The sequence below is a fragment of the Pollachius pollachius genome, assembly GCF_949987615.1.
Source record: "Pollachius pollachius genome assembly, chromosome: 5".
In the NCBI taxonomy this organism is placed as follows: domain Eukaryota; kingdom Metazoa; phylum Chordata; class Actinopteri; order Gadiformes; family Gadidae; genus Pollachius; species Pollachius pollachius.
In genome coordinates this window covers 15,669,102-15,683,477 of record NC_136938.1, presented here as the reverse complement: position 1 = coordinate 15,683,477, position 14,376 = coordinate 15,669,102, and the positions used below count along the sequence as shown (strand labels likewise).

The 14,376-nt window shown below is 49.1% G+C and overlaps 1 protein-coding gene across 1 annotated transcript in view; it reads left to right on the top strand.

Moving 5' to 3' along the window:
• Positions 1-14,376, top strand: part of adamts7 (a disintegrin-like and metallopeptidase (reprolysin type) with thrombospondin type 1 motif, 7) — a gene marked incomplete at its 3' end in the record, with an annotated part of 100,288 nt that overhangs the window by 60,546 nt on the left and 25,366 nt on the right. The window contains 1 exon segment of the mRNA XM_079736330.1: positions 1,465-1,606. Coding sequence (XP_079592456.1) covers positions 1,465-1,606 — 142 coding nt within the window.

Sequence of the window (14,376 nt, the reverse complement as noted above, 5' to 3'; positions counted from 1 at the left end):
CGGCTCGATCGGCTCTGTTGAAATTGACGCGGTTCAGCAACGGCTCGCGTCAAAAATAGAAGTGCTACGGAATGATAGCGCTGCGGCACGGCGCGCCGCTCCTGGGACGCTGTTGAGACGAGTCGCAGCGCGCCCGGTGGAAATGGTTTCATTGATTAGAGTGGCAACGATCAGCAGCGGTGACCGCGGCGCTTACGTCCCCAGTGGAAATCAGGCGTAACGGACGTTACGACTCGCCCAGTCAAGGTTGCATAGCAACGGCAATGTTTCATAGTTTGTCTTCACCGAAATGGCACCAGAGCCCGCCTACGGAGGAGGTGGCACCAACGCTGCTCGTCCATCCACGCGTGAAATGACAATCATGTTAGGTTGTGAATGGTTGCGAGCAACTCCCGCTTCCCTAACAAACAACTACTTTAACGGCACCGACAATCCAAAACCCAAGTGGAATCTAGATGGAAAAGGTGTGCAGTTCTAAACCTGAGCAGCTTTTACTTATTCGCCACCTACAGAGTTTGTCACATACGATCATTCAAAACCCCCATGTTATTTTCCATAGACATTTAAACATGGAACCAAGAGCCTCGGAGGCGGGACTTATTCTTCAGAGGTCTATAGTAGAAGTATGGTAGAACATAAAACCGTCTTTATCTCCCTCACCATTCATTCTCTCAAATGTATGTTCAGAGGTTAGACAGACATGATGTTGCCCATAGACTCACTAACTTATTGCTTTGTTGGTGGTTTTATACCACCTGAACAATCCTTGATCTTATGGTTACATGATATGAATACTAACAAGATGTTCATTCAAATTCCAGGGCTAAATAGCTATTTGTATGGACAGCAAATATGATACACACACACACACATTTGAATACAATGTATAAAGAGGGGCAGGGAAAAATGGCCTTGTGCACATTTTGTTTTGTGAAATTGCAAAATACAGAACGACAAGGAACGTCTGTCACATATCACTCAAGTAAACATTTAAATACAATTATGTATTTGTATTAACACACACATTCAAAGTACATTTTGAAGTATATAAATAGAACATTCCCCTTAATGTGCAATAAATAATTATTCCCTGTGCTGCAGTGAAGCCTGAATATGTTTGTATATTATAAATATGTAGTTGGCCTTCCTGCTTTTGTAACAATGGGGATATCAATGCTGTATCTCTTGAAAGAATGAAATCCTACTTTAGTATTATATTAGGGGAACTAGCTAGCTGGACACCTGTATTTGGTCTATTCAACATTTTAAAGTGTTGATCATTTTATTTAAAGTGATCTTTTAAAAATATGGTCTCCATAGAGAAGAATAGGGCCACTAGTTGCAAAGTGTAACTTTGCAAGAGTACCACTTGATTTAGAAGGTGATTTAAGTGATGTGTGATATAGTGTGTTTGTAGCCTCAATATACACACCTGTTGTTGACCGGGGATGTTATCTTGTCCAGCTGCTGTTCCAGGAGACCAACCCGGGGGTGCGCTACGAGTACACAATCAGACAGGAGTACTCAGACGACAACACCACTGTCATGTCCGACTTCTTCTGGAAATTTGGGTCGTGGACTGAGTGCAGTGCCTCTTGTGGGGCCGGTAAGGGAAAATAACTAATTTACTTGTTTTGTTTAAACTTCTATGATTAAAACATGTTATGGCTCCCTTTAAAAAATTCTAAAACAATGTCATGTCATTTACATTTACATTTAGGGCATTTAGCAGACGCTTTTATCCAAAGCGACTTACAATAAGTGCATTTGTTACAATAAGTACATTTGTCATAAGAAGTGAAACAATATATCGCTGTCGGTACAGTAAAGATGTTCATAGAACCAAGTGCAAGTATTACAATCGCTAGGCTAGCCCATTCCCCGTGTAAACCAAAGATAGCAGCTACTGTAGAATTAAGTACCTTGAATAAGTGCAATGTACAAGTGCCAGGACGTACAACATTCAATGGTGGCTGTGCATTGGTTTCTATGCAGAGTCGAGGTGAACTCTGAACAGGTGAGTTGAGTCTTGTGCGGAAGCTGGTGAGCGACTCTGCGATCCTGACATCGGTAGGGAGCTCGTTCCACCACTGAGGTCCCAAAACAGAGAAAAGTTGTGACTTCGCTGATCGACCTTTGCTTGCTCTTAGCGATGGCGGTACCAGACGTCCAGCTGAGGTAGTTGAGCGGAGGGATTGAGCTGGGGTGTGTGGCTTTACTAATGCTTGGAGGTAGGCAGGGGCAGTTCCATCGACTGCCTTGTATGCCAGTACCATCATCTTGAATCTGATGCGAGCTATTACAGGGAGCCAGTGGAGGTCTCGGAAGAGGGGGGTTACATGTGAGAACTTTGGTAGGTTGAACACGAGGCGCGCTGCCGCATTCTGGATGCGCTGCAAGGGTTTAATCGCAGAGGCAGGGAGTCCAGCCAGGAGCGAGTTGCAGTAGTCGAGGCGGGAGATGACCAGTGATTGGACTAGAAGCTGAGCTGCTTCCCTTGTGAGGAAGGGCCGGATCCTGCGGATGTTGTAAAGTGCAAATCTGCAGGATCGGGCCACCGTAGTGATGTTTGCGGTGCAGCATTACTGATTGTCCAACACTACACCAAGGTTTTTGGCAGTTGGAGAAGGAGATACAGTGATGTTCTCAACAGTGACCAGTAAGTCCATGTGTGGGCACCCTAAATGTCATACATAATGTTATAGCAGTGGGAAGAATCCTCCACATTGTTTCCAGGATTGATGTGGCAGTACTATGTAATGAGTCCTTTGCTTGACATCTACGGGTCCAACAGAGTCTAACCCATGGGCAAACGAGTGTCATTCTTTCATCATTCTATATGACATAATTCTAAAATATTTTTGTTGTATACACTAAAACACCACGCTGTAGAAGCTGAATGCTTTTTGTATAACTATTTGACCAATGGTGTCATAATGGTGAAAGTGCTATCTACACTACAGCCAACACTCTGCATTGCATTGTGCCATATAGGTGCGCAAAAATTAAGCCTTTTGACAGGGGCATCAATATAGGACATTAGGACAAGCACAGGTGACACTCATTTTGTGGGTATTTGCATCCTGGGAAGGCACAGGTAGACACGCTTCCAACCAATTCAAAGATAAAAACACCATTCAAAGCAAGCCTAATTTTAAGCTATGTAAAGGTTTTGTAACCGGGACAGGTAGGTTAATGCTGGTGATGGGTCAGGCTTCGGACTAGCGCTATAGACCAAGTAGATGTGAGGTCACTCCTTTAACCTACTTTCCGCTGTCGCAAGAGGCATTTAAAGATATCTTACGGATCCAAATGTCTGTCCTTTTGTTGCCTGGAAGAGTAGTTGGTATTTCGAGGTCTAACAAACTTTTACATTCATACAAAATCCCCCAAATGTCCAAAAGTTTTGTTCACTGAAAGTAGTTAAAACCCGTTTACATTCTACAGAAAGGCTCTTGAAGCTCTATGGTCGGGATAAATATGTTCATGAATACTAACAATTTATTCCTACATTTGAAGGCAAATTATTTGATTTGGTTTAATCATGGGAAGATTGTTGCATTCTTACACACAGGCAGCATCGACTGTAATGTACATGATTTTTCTCAAAAAACATCCAAGGGTCCTGGTTTGCTATCAAGAATAACCAAGACTAGGGGACTTGCCATTGTTCGAGACGGCAAAGTATTTGCAGCCCACAACAAATGTGGAAAGGGGAGGTAATCGTACATGGAGACGGTAGGATTTGTAAGTACAAGGAGTTGCCATGGCAGAGGGAAACCGCAGGATGTGACAGTGAGGGAATTGATTGGAATAGAAATATGTCCATCTAATCTTGTGCATTCAGCAGACACTTGTATCCACAGCCAGTAACACGTTACACTACTATCAAATCATACAATCAAAATACCAGAAGGTCCTAAACAATGTAATGTAGGTCAGGCAAATCAACACGTCACCCTTAATGGCAGCATCTAGGGTTGACTTGATGCAGGCCGATACTAGGAGTCAATAGAGGCAGATGTAGAGTTGCTCATTTATCAGGCATGCATTCTAAAGCCTGGCCAGATGTTTTGCCCGCCGGCTGCAGTTGTCCTCCAAAATATAATAGGATTAAATTATTGGCTTTCCTCATGATGCCCTGTGTTTGTCCGTGATTGCAGTGCAAGATATAGGGCCCTATCTTGCATCCAGCTCAATTTACTTTCTACACCGACGCATGTGTCGTTGCTAGTTTGCAACTGGCGCGGAGCATTCTTTTCCCTCCACAGTCACGCGTCGCTAAATTAGCCATACAGCAAACATATTTTCTTAACACAGAAATCGTGTACAAGCCCATAACTTTTAGGATTGATGAGTATTTGATCGTGAGAAAACATTGTTTTACCGCGAGTGAGTGTTAAAGTGAATGAATGAATGCGGGCGAGTGTGTGTATGTGTAAAATAATTAATGAATGCGGGCGCGTGTGTGCGTCCATCTGTTTAAACACACGCAAACTAAACCCGTAACGCATAATACAGTCCATGGCAATGTTTGTAAACGGGGGGACACATGCATATTAGGAACACAAGTCGATAACGGTAATGCATACAATACTTGTAAGAAACAATGTTTGTTAATGTATTGCGTATATCATTAAATAAAACCACAGTTACCGCATATCATATGTGTGTTAAGTTTTCTTTGCCGAAATTTATTTGAGGACTTAGTATTTCTGAAGTTGTGGAAGAAAGCGCTATTCCATGTGTGTATAAGGCCATATTATTTGGCCACAAACTGAGACATTTGAAGTTTAAAATTCATGTGGTTGTAATAACCACAGGCGAGGTAGTGAGCGAAGAAAGTCCATAGGAGCTTTATTAGATTCCTCAAAAGGGGCAGACAGGCGCAGCTCAACCGGAACACTAAAACAACCGGACACACCCACACGGAAGGAAACCCCCGGGACCCCCCACTCAGAAGGCCCGCCCCTTCCTCCCAAACCCTGTGACGCTACATTACCCCCCCTTCACAAAGTTCCTCGCCCCGAGGAATCACAGAAAAAAACAGCCCCCAGAATAAACGTAACTTCTCTTTATCATGACGTGCCCCCCCACATAACAACAGGCACAACGCTGAACAAAATTACTAAACTCATCCTACCGATAGCAAACAAAGTCTGTTAAGTGCCCTGGTGGCCCCCTGGGCCGTCGAGAACCCCCTCCCCGGGCCTCCGGTACAAAGGGAACGGGGTCTTCAGCACCTGGGAGGGGGTGGGGGGGCGGGGGGCAAAGGGTATCGGATACAGGGGAGGGCCGGTTATCCCCGCCAGCTGGGGTAAAGGCGTCCGACCGAGGCCCCGCCGGTGTCGCCGGGGGGGTGGGCTTTGAGGCGGCAGGGCGGCAGCGAGGGGTAACGGGACCCCCCTGGGCCAGTGGGGAGGCACCCCCTTTGTACGGAGCCAGTCTGTCTCTGTGCAGTGCCACCCTGCTTCCTTTAGGTGGTAGGTGCAACCGGTACACCACCTCACCCAGCCTCTCCAGAACTCGACAGGGGCCCACCCAAGGACTGTCCAGTTTAGGGCATCTCCCCTTCTTGCTTTGGGGATTGAACACCCAAACTAGCTCTCCCGCCTGGAAATGCCGGCCTTTGCTTTTTAGGTCGTAATTCCTTTTCTGCCTCACCCCTGCCCTCTGCTGTTGCTCCTGGGCAAATAGGTGGGCCGACTCCAGGCGATCTTGGAGTCTCCTGGCATACTCAGGGCCAGGGGAACAGTCTGGGGCATCCGGTGGACGACCGAATGCCAACTCCGCCGGGGTACGAAGCTCCCTTCCCAGCATGAGAAGGGAAGGCGTGCATGACGTAGACTCCTGCACGGCGGTGCGGCAAGCCATGAGAACCAGGGGAAGGTGGTTATCCCAGTCTCTCTGGTGCTGGGAGGTGAGGATGGCCAGCTGTTGGCCCATGGTGCGGTGGAAGCGCTCCACCAGTCCATCACTCTGCGGCCTCAGGGGAGTGGTGCGGGTCTTATGGATGCCCAGGCGCTCACACATAGCGGAGAACACCCGGGACTCAAAATTTCTCCCCTGGTCGCTATGCAATGTCTCTGGCACCCCAAAACGGCTGAACATGCCTTCCAACAGCACGTCGGCCACGGTCTCAGCTTCCTGATCGGGGATGGCATAGGCTTCGGGCCACTTGGAGAAGTAGTCCACGGCAGTGAGAACGAAGCGGTTGCCACGGTCTGAGCGGGGCAGCGGCCCCACCACATTCACCGCCACCCTCTCCATAGGCGCGCCCACCAGAAACTGCTGAAGGGGAGCATGTGAGCGCCCGGTGGGGCCCTTCCGTGCGGTGCAGGGGTCACACCGACGGCAAAAGTCCACGACATCCCTCCGGGACCGGCCCCAGTAAAAACCCTGGCGTAGGCGTTGGAGTGTCTTAGCAACCCCAAAGTGCCCCGACCCTGCGGCTCCATGCATGGCCTCGAGCACAGCCCCCTGTAGGCCCTTGGGAACCACAACCTGCCACCTCTCTTCGCCCGTGACCGGCTCCTTCCAGGCCTGCTCCAGCACGCCCCGGCAGAGGCGCAGAGCCCCGAACTTGGTCCACAGTCCCTTGACATCTCTGGAGAGGGCGGCCACCTCCTCCCACGGTGGTTTTCGCCGCACCTCCACCCACTGCAACACCGGCTGAAGGTCGGTATCCTGCTCCTGCTGCTTTCTCCAATCGCATCCATCTATGGTCTCCAACCCTCGGCAGATGACCTCCAACTGCTGCACCGCGGCGCATCCCTCCTCCTCTGCCCGCAGCTCTCTCTCGCAGGCCTCCTTCCTCTCGCAGCAGCGACACCCCTCGGCAGCGCAGGGCCGCCGAGAGAGTGCGTCGGCGTTGGTGTGTCGGGCTCCAGCCCGGTGTTCCACTTGGAAGACGTAGGCCTGGAGTTCCTCCAACCACCTGGCCACCTGCCCTTCCGGCTCTTTGAAGGTCATTAGCCACTGGAGAGCAGAGTGGTCAGTCCTCACTGTAAAAGGCAGGCGTAGTACCTGAAGTGACGGATGGAGAGCACTACGGCCAAGAGCTCTCTGCGGGTAACGCAGTAACGCTGCTCCGCCTTGTTAAAGGCCCGGCTAAAGTACGCCACCACTCTCTCTCCATCGGGCCCCACTTGGGAGAGCACCCCTCCCACCCCGACGCCACTAGCATCGGTGTCCAGCATGAACGGCAGCGAGGGGTCAGCTGGGGCCAGCACGGGGGACTCGCTCAGGGCACGCTGAAGGCTGGTGAACGCCCCCTGGCACTGCTCAGTCCACAGGAAAACACTTTCCTTTTGTAGCAGCCTGTAAAGAGGAGCAGCCAAGCATGAAAAACCCCGCACAAACTTCCGGTAATAGGAAGCCAGGCCCAGGAAGCTCTTGAGCTGCCTCTGATTAGCCGGGGTGGGCCAGTCTGCAACCGCCTGCACTTTCGCTTCCATTGTGCGGATACCCTCCCCCCCCAATGTGTGCCCCAAGAACTGTACCTCTCTGCGCATGAAGTGACACTTATCTGGATGCAGCTTCAGGCCCGCTGCACGGATCCGTTCCAGCACCCGGCGCAGGGACTCGAGGGCGGAGTCAAAGGCACTGCCATGCGCCAAGATATCGTCCAGGTATACCAGGCACTGTTGGCGGGGGATGCCTGACAAAACCCGGTCCATCAGGCGGGCGAAGGTGGCTGGAGCGTTACACAGTCCAAAACTAAGGACTTGGAACTGCCACAAACCCCGGCCTGTGCAGAACGCTGTCTTGGGTCTTGCTTCTGGGGAGAGGGGCACCTGGTAGTACCCACTGCGGAGGTCCAAGGCAGAGAACCAGGACGATCCCGAGACTAAGTCCAGGGACTCGTCGATGCGCGGTAGCGGGTACGAATCTGTTTTGGTCACCCCATTTACCGGCCTGTAGTCCGGGCAGAGCCGCCAGGTGCCGTTCTTTTTGGGGACCATGACGACAGCGGACGCCCAAGGACTGTCACAAGGCCTGCAGCATGTCCTCCACCGCTTGGTCACACGCCTCCTGACGTGCCAAAGGGAGACGACGCGGCCGACACTTGATAGGCCTGGCCTCCCCAGTGTTGATCTCGTGAAGCACCAAGGGAGTCCGGCCCACGTCATCCTCCCCCATAGCAAAACTGTCCTGGAACTCCAGCAGCAACTGCCACAACCGCTCCTGCTGCTGGTCGTCCAGCCCCTCCCGGTTCTTTATCCATATTTCCCTCACGGTCGGCGGCGACGCCCCCCCCTTCAGTCGTCGTGACTGGGCCTGGGTTGCTTGGGGCACATAAGTCCTGGGAAAGGTTACGGACGCCACGGGCAGGGGATCGCTGACTTCGGGCTCTACTGCACACACTGCCGGCGAGATGGACCCCACGGGCGGCCCCGAACCTGAGCCAGTGGGCAACAAAGCGATCACAGGCCCCCCTCGGAAGCTCACCGTGCCCCCGTCCAGATCGAGTCGGCAACCTGTGGCCTTCAAAAAGTCACAGCCCAGAATACATGGGTCCTGCACCGCTGCTACCCACACTGAGTGACGTACGTCCTTTCCCCCCACAGTCAATGTAAGTAGCCCCGTACCTTTCATCGGGGCCAGCCCCCCTGTGGCCGTGCGCAGCTGCACGTCAGTGGGCTCCAACCGAATCCACTCCGGGCACACGTCTGGTCTGAGCACCGTCACTGATGAACCGGTATCCACCAGGGCCAAACACGGCACCCCCTCCACGGCCACAGGAACATAGCATGAATCCCCGTCACCGAGTCGACCCACCACCATCGCTGTCCTTGAAGCTTCGATGACGTCTGCTTCTGGGGGAAGTGGGTCTTGGCTCCCCCGCCTGTGCTGACGTGGCCCCTCCGTTTCTGGAACAGCTGGGGCGGGGGGAGCGGGGGAAGAACTGTTTAAGGTCCGCACATCCCCCCCTGTGCGGGCCCTGTGGCGTTTCCCGGACCCGCGCGTGTGGGGCAATCTCTGACCAAATGTCTGGCTTGGCCACACCCCCAACAGGCTCTTTGGTCGGGACGCTGTCGAATGCGTGACGGCTGCAGTGATACGGCCCTTATCAGTTCCGTAATTTCTGTCGACCACGCCGGCTTTTCCTCCGCCACCGGGCCCTGGGCTGCCCCCCCTGCCGGATAACTCCCTCTCGGGCCCCCCTCAGTGACCGCGCCCCACACGATTTCCCTCTCCACGGCCATCTCCAAAGCCGACTGAAGAGAAGTTGGGTGCTGTAATTGCACTTGAACCCGCAGCTCCAGAGGAAGGAGGGCTCTGATGAACTGGTCCCGTGCCAACTCGCTCTGCACGCTGGGGGGCATGTGTGCATGTGCCCTACGTGCCAGGCTCTCAATGTCATTAGCCAACACCCTCAGCGACTCCCCCGGCTTCCTGCAGCGGTTACCAAGCTCATTACGAAGGAGCTCCGGCTTCACACATTGTCCAAACCGCCTCTGCAAGGCCCCCACTAAAGCTCCGTAATCCCGTCTCTCCCCCGGTGAAAGCAGCAGCAGGCACGACAACGCGTCGTCTGTGAGGCACAAAGCCAGCTGCAATGCTTTAGCCTCTACTGTCCATCCCCCAGCGTCAGCCAGCAGTTCAAATTGAGCATGAAACGCCTCCCAGTCAGACCTACCGGAGTACTTAGGCGTCTTAACCGAAACGGCGGCAACTGGGACATGGGGTGCGGCAACTGGAACATGGGCGCCGCCATGTCTGTTTACCTCCCGAGCCGCGGGCTCCCGCTCCGGGCGCGCGGGAAGAGAAGACAACCCTGCGTCGGCCGCCTGCTTCCTTGCAGCTTCTCTCAACCCCTCTCTGGCCTCTTGGGAAGCTCTGCGAAACTCCCCATACGCGTCCTCTGTCCATCCGAACGCACCAGTCTCCTGCTCCACCTCCTCCTCTTTCACTTTCGGAAAAGACATGACCGACGCGAACTAACCGACACACTAAAACTAACGCTGTAGCCCGACCGCGACGTAAATCCAAAGTAGCCCTCCGCTTGGACGCACAACTCTCCACCCACTCCCGTCGTTTGTTCACTTCTGACACCAATGTAATGACCACAGGCGAGGTAGTGAGCGAAGTAAGTCCATAGGAGCTTTATTAGATTCCTCAAAAGGGGCAGACAGGCGCAGCTCAACCGGAACACTAAAACAACCGGACACACCCACACGGAAGGAAACCCCCGGGACCCCCCACTCAGAAGGCCCGCCCCTTCCTCCCAAACCCTGTGACGCTACACACATGCATCTGTCTCAGCGGAGACTGCAAACACGCTGTCAAAATATCAACTCGTCAGATTCAAATGCGCTCATGGCTCTTAAAGGCGGTAGGAGATGGCACTCTCATTGGTTTATTGCACGTTACTCCTAAACCACACCTACGGGTAATTAGGCTACTTCAGGGCAACCCTTTTTAGATTTGCATCGGGCGTAAGAGTCATTTATCCGCCAGTATAATAACAACATCACCATAAAACCGCCCATAAAGCTACTTGTGTTTGGCGCTTCTCACTTGCTTTTCAGAATGTTAAAATAGGGCCCATATAGTTTTCGGTCTTGTGTCATGTGAATATCATTGAGGCTAGTATAGCGTTTTTGCCCCATTTGTGGTCGGCGGTTTATGTATTGTAATTAGTCACAAACTCAATACTCTTTTTACTGTTTACTGCTTGGCTGACGTGACCTGCTGTACATGAAATGATAAGTGAACCTAGTGTGCTGTGGTGCAAAGCGGAAGATAAATAAGTAGAATGCTCCAGGGTCTAGGTGTGATGCTGTGGGAACATTTTAAAACATCCTTCACAAAGATTGTTAGAGTAGCTATGTTCTCCAGTTTCACAGATGCGGTTGACCCTGCATGCAGAAATATTTCAGTAAACATCATTACTACTATTCCTTTAGGAGTCATAATACGCCACAATTTTTCCCAGAATATTCTCTACACAGATAGAGAATATTGAATATGATGCCAATTATCTGTTGCCAATTAGTCTGTATGTTGTACTTTACAATTATTCTGTACCTGGTTCCACTCCTTCTCGCAGGCTTCCCACTCCAGGGGTTGGCATGAGCAGGAGGGGAGTGCAAGTATAGGGAGGAAAGACGGCACAACGTCATTACTCTCATTACTCACTGATATTAGATCACACTAGCACAGCTTAAGAACATGTTTGTATTCTAGGCTGACCAGGAAAAGTTGACGGTCCAAAACCTTGTTAACTCTGTCTTCCAGCGGAGACTATGGCCCATGTTTGGCACATAACCAGGAGAGGGTGACCTTTGGGAGTTCCAAAGTATCCGTTATGGCAGGGAAAATTGACAATTGCATTATGAATATTATTTGTTGCCATCAGAATGCTATTTTTGACCTGCAGTCCTCAGAGAGGATGATTCCTCCTCCCATCTCCTTCAGCTCTCTTAAAGGCCTACATGCAGGTTAACCTGAAGTTTTGATTAATGGGTACAAAAATAACTCAAAGTATGTGTATCATTTATAAAATGTCTCAAATAGTGTTTTCGAGACAAAAGTCCAGTTTTTGTCGTTTTTGGCAGTAACAGGTGTTTTCTTAAGCCATTCGGCGATGACATCATGTTGGAGAGACGTGGTACAAGGTAGCCTCAGCCTAGTACTAGAACTATGGTGTCTAAGAGGTGGCAAGAACCACAAATAACATGTATGATGGCCTACAGCCGTATAATTTCAAACCTGTCAGACGTGAGAGGGCGAATGAGGAATTGCCGAGAACTGATGGCGGTCAAAGCCAATTAAATGCATGGTCAGAGGAGAATGAGTGGAGAGTTGCTATCATTTAGCAACGCAGCAACTCAATAGTCAATGAACAGCAGTGCATACAATAACAACACTTTTATTTATTTTTACTGTCAGTGAATAGCACCGAGTGAAAGTCAACGTTTTCTTTATATCTAGTGACAGCGATTATGTTGTAGTCAAAGTACAGGTAAACTTAGTCAGAAGATCTAGAAATAGAAGGCATAATGCTAGCTGTGGGCTAACTTGCCAGTCCCACCTGTGAAATCCCCCCTAGATAATCCCTAATTAAATCTTACCCCTGACGTTGTAATCGGATTTCTGATTAGTCATCCCACATTTTGATGGTAGCCTACTAGCTCTAGTAACAACATCTTTGCCTAGTGTTTATTTCTAAGCTTTATTTTACCCATTGTGCGAAATACCGTCAACATTCGGGGGTCCCCATCTCCCAATTGTTGTGCAATACCGATATGCATTTTGCAGTAGGCCTATAACATTACAATATTTCCTGGATGCAAGACAATCAGTATTTAGCCTACATGACAACACACACACGCACACACTTAACATTTTTTGATAATCCGATATGCTATATATTTTAAAGCAACACCGACATAGGAGGCTGCATTGGCTAAAGTTGTTTGGATGCACGTTGATTTATAACAAGGAGAGGTAAAGTTGTGCATTACAATGCAAACACGACAATAATTGGCACCAATCTGGCGCACTTAGAAGAGCATTCAACTGAATAAATGGCAAGTATAGCCCATCGGACAAGCTATCAGTGCACTTGCAAATGAGTGCCTGCAACTATGATCGATCGTGGTGTGACATTATTTAACCATCGATCTACCGCAAATACGACCAGACAGATGTACATTGAACACATACACAAAGCACATCGTCCATCGTCCACAAAGCACATCGCTCTCTCTCACTCTCTCACGCCCGTACACAATCACTCAAACTTATCCAACTCCAAGGCTATGCTGCTTCACTAAGACCACAACTAACCAGAAGGCTTTCATAACCATTAGAGTTGTGACGTTCACGAATCTATTGAACTCTTTAACATGAACATGGGAACCGAGTCGCAGTGGTGAGCCGTTCTTTTTCTTTTTCGTTCTTTTCTTTTTTTATCGATGTCACGTTCACAGCATGGGCACACAAGCACTACCTCCTACTACTCCACTGAGACGGAGAGCATGCAGAGTGCACTCGTGGTGGAATGTTGATATGCAAATTTCACATGTCGGTCAGAAGCGGGAACACGCGTTTGTTTGTTTCACGTGAGTGGGTCCGTGGCGGAGGCAGAGTACTGCAACTATAAGCCGAAGAAAGAGCAGCAGCATCTCTTTTTAAAAATATGACACATTTTATACAAAGATCCAAAATAGTGATCTCAGTGTCAAAGCAGAGGGATACAGCACCACCTTGTGGAATGTTTACAATGAATGCAGATCAGACATTAAAATCTAGTCCACACATGTTAAATTAAATTATAATCAATATTTAAAATATATCAAGCTCAGATATCCGATGTCTAAGTCTGAATAATTTTGAACCAAATCTTGCTCTATCATTCCTCACAGTGATTATTTCCCAGATAAAAAGGGTTACCACTAGGCTATCTTCTTAAAAATTAATTAATGAGCCAGTCTTTTGAACGGCTCTTTGAAAAGAACAGCTCCTCAAGATCCAGCTCCCTTCAAAGAGCCATGAATCCCATCTCTAATAACCATGCAGTATGCCGAAGCCGGAAAGGACACGCGCACAGCCGCACAAACTCATCTTATGCAAAACAATCCGTTTTATCATCAACATTCAGTCACTGCAAAGATTTAAAGACTAGCCTCTTACCATAAGTTAGAATGGACCCAAAGTATGTGATTGATACAGTCTGGTTTAGCTTACGCTTGCTATCCGTTTTTAGTATGACTTCTCATCATTAATCTTTCTTGTGTGAGGCGCACATGGCTAATTTGCATACGTGCACAGGACTGGTTGGCTCCGCAAGGCAAATAATAGAACATAGCCTATTTAATTATCTATCTATCTATCTATCTATCTATGCTTGTGTCTAGTTTTAATGTGATGTATTTTGTGTATGTCCAGACTTGTTGTCTCCCTTGTTCTGTGTGGTCTTGTAGGCTATACTGTGGCGAATCACCTAAATGAATTCCCAACGATTTGTGTCGTTTGGTATTAATAAAGACTTGACTAGGCTATCTATCTAGGCTATTAATTAACAATTATTCGCCGAAGTGAATAGTGGGGAATAGCCCCCAAGACCAAAGGTCGAGGGGGCTATTCCCCACTATTCACGGAGCCTGAGGTGAATAATTGTTAATTAAATGTTTTAGTATATACTACACGTGAACACTCCAAAAATAAACAAGATAACACTTTTTACCGGGATTTATTTTAGTATTTTATTATTTTATTAGTGGTATATTAGTTGTTATTAGCGGACATTTTGTGATGAAAACAATATCGAGTTTGAGATGTCAATCATGGGATATTGCCCAATATCCTGAAATAGCGAACCAATCAAATTGCGCCATGTTATGAGGTTCACTGTAGCATATACTT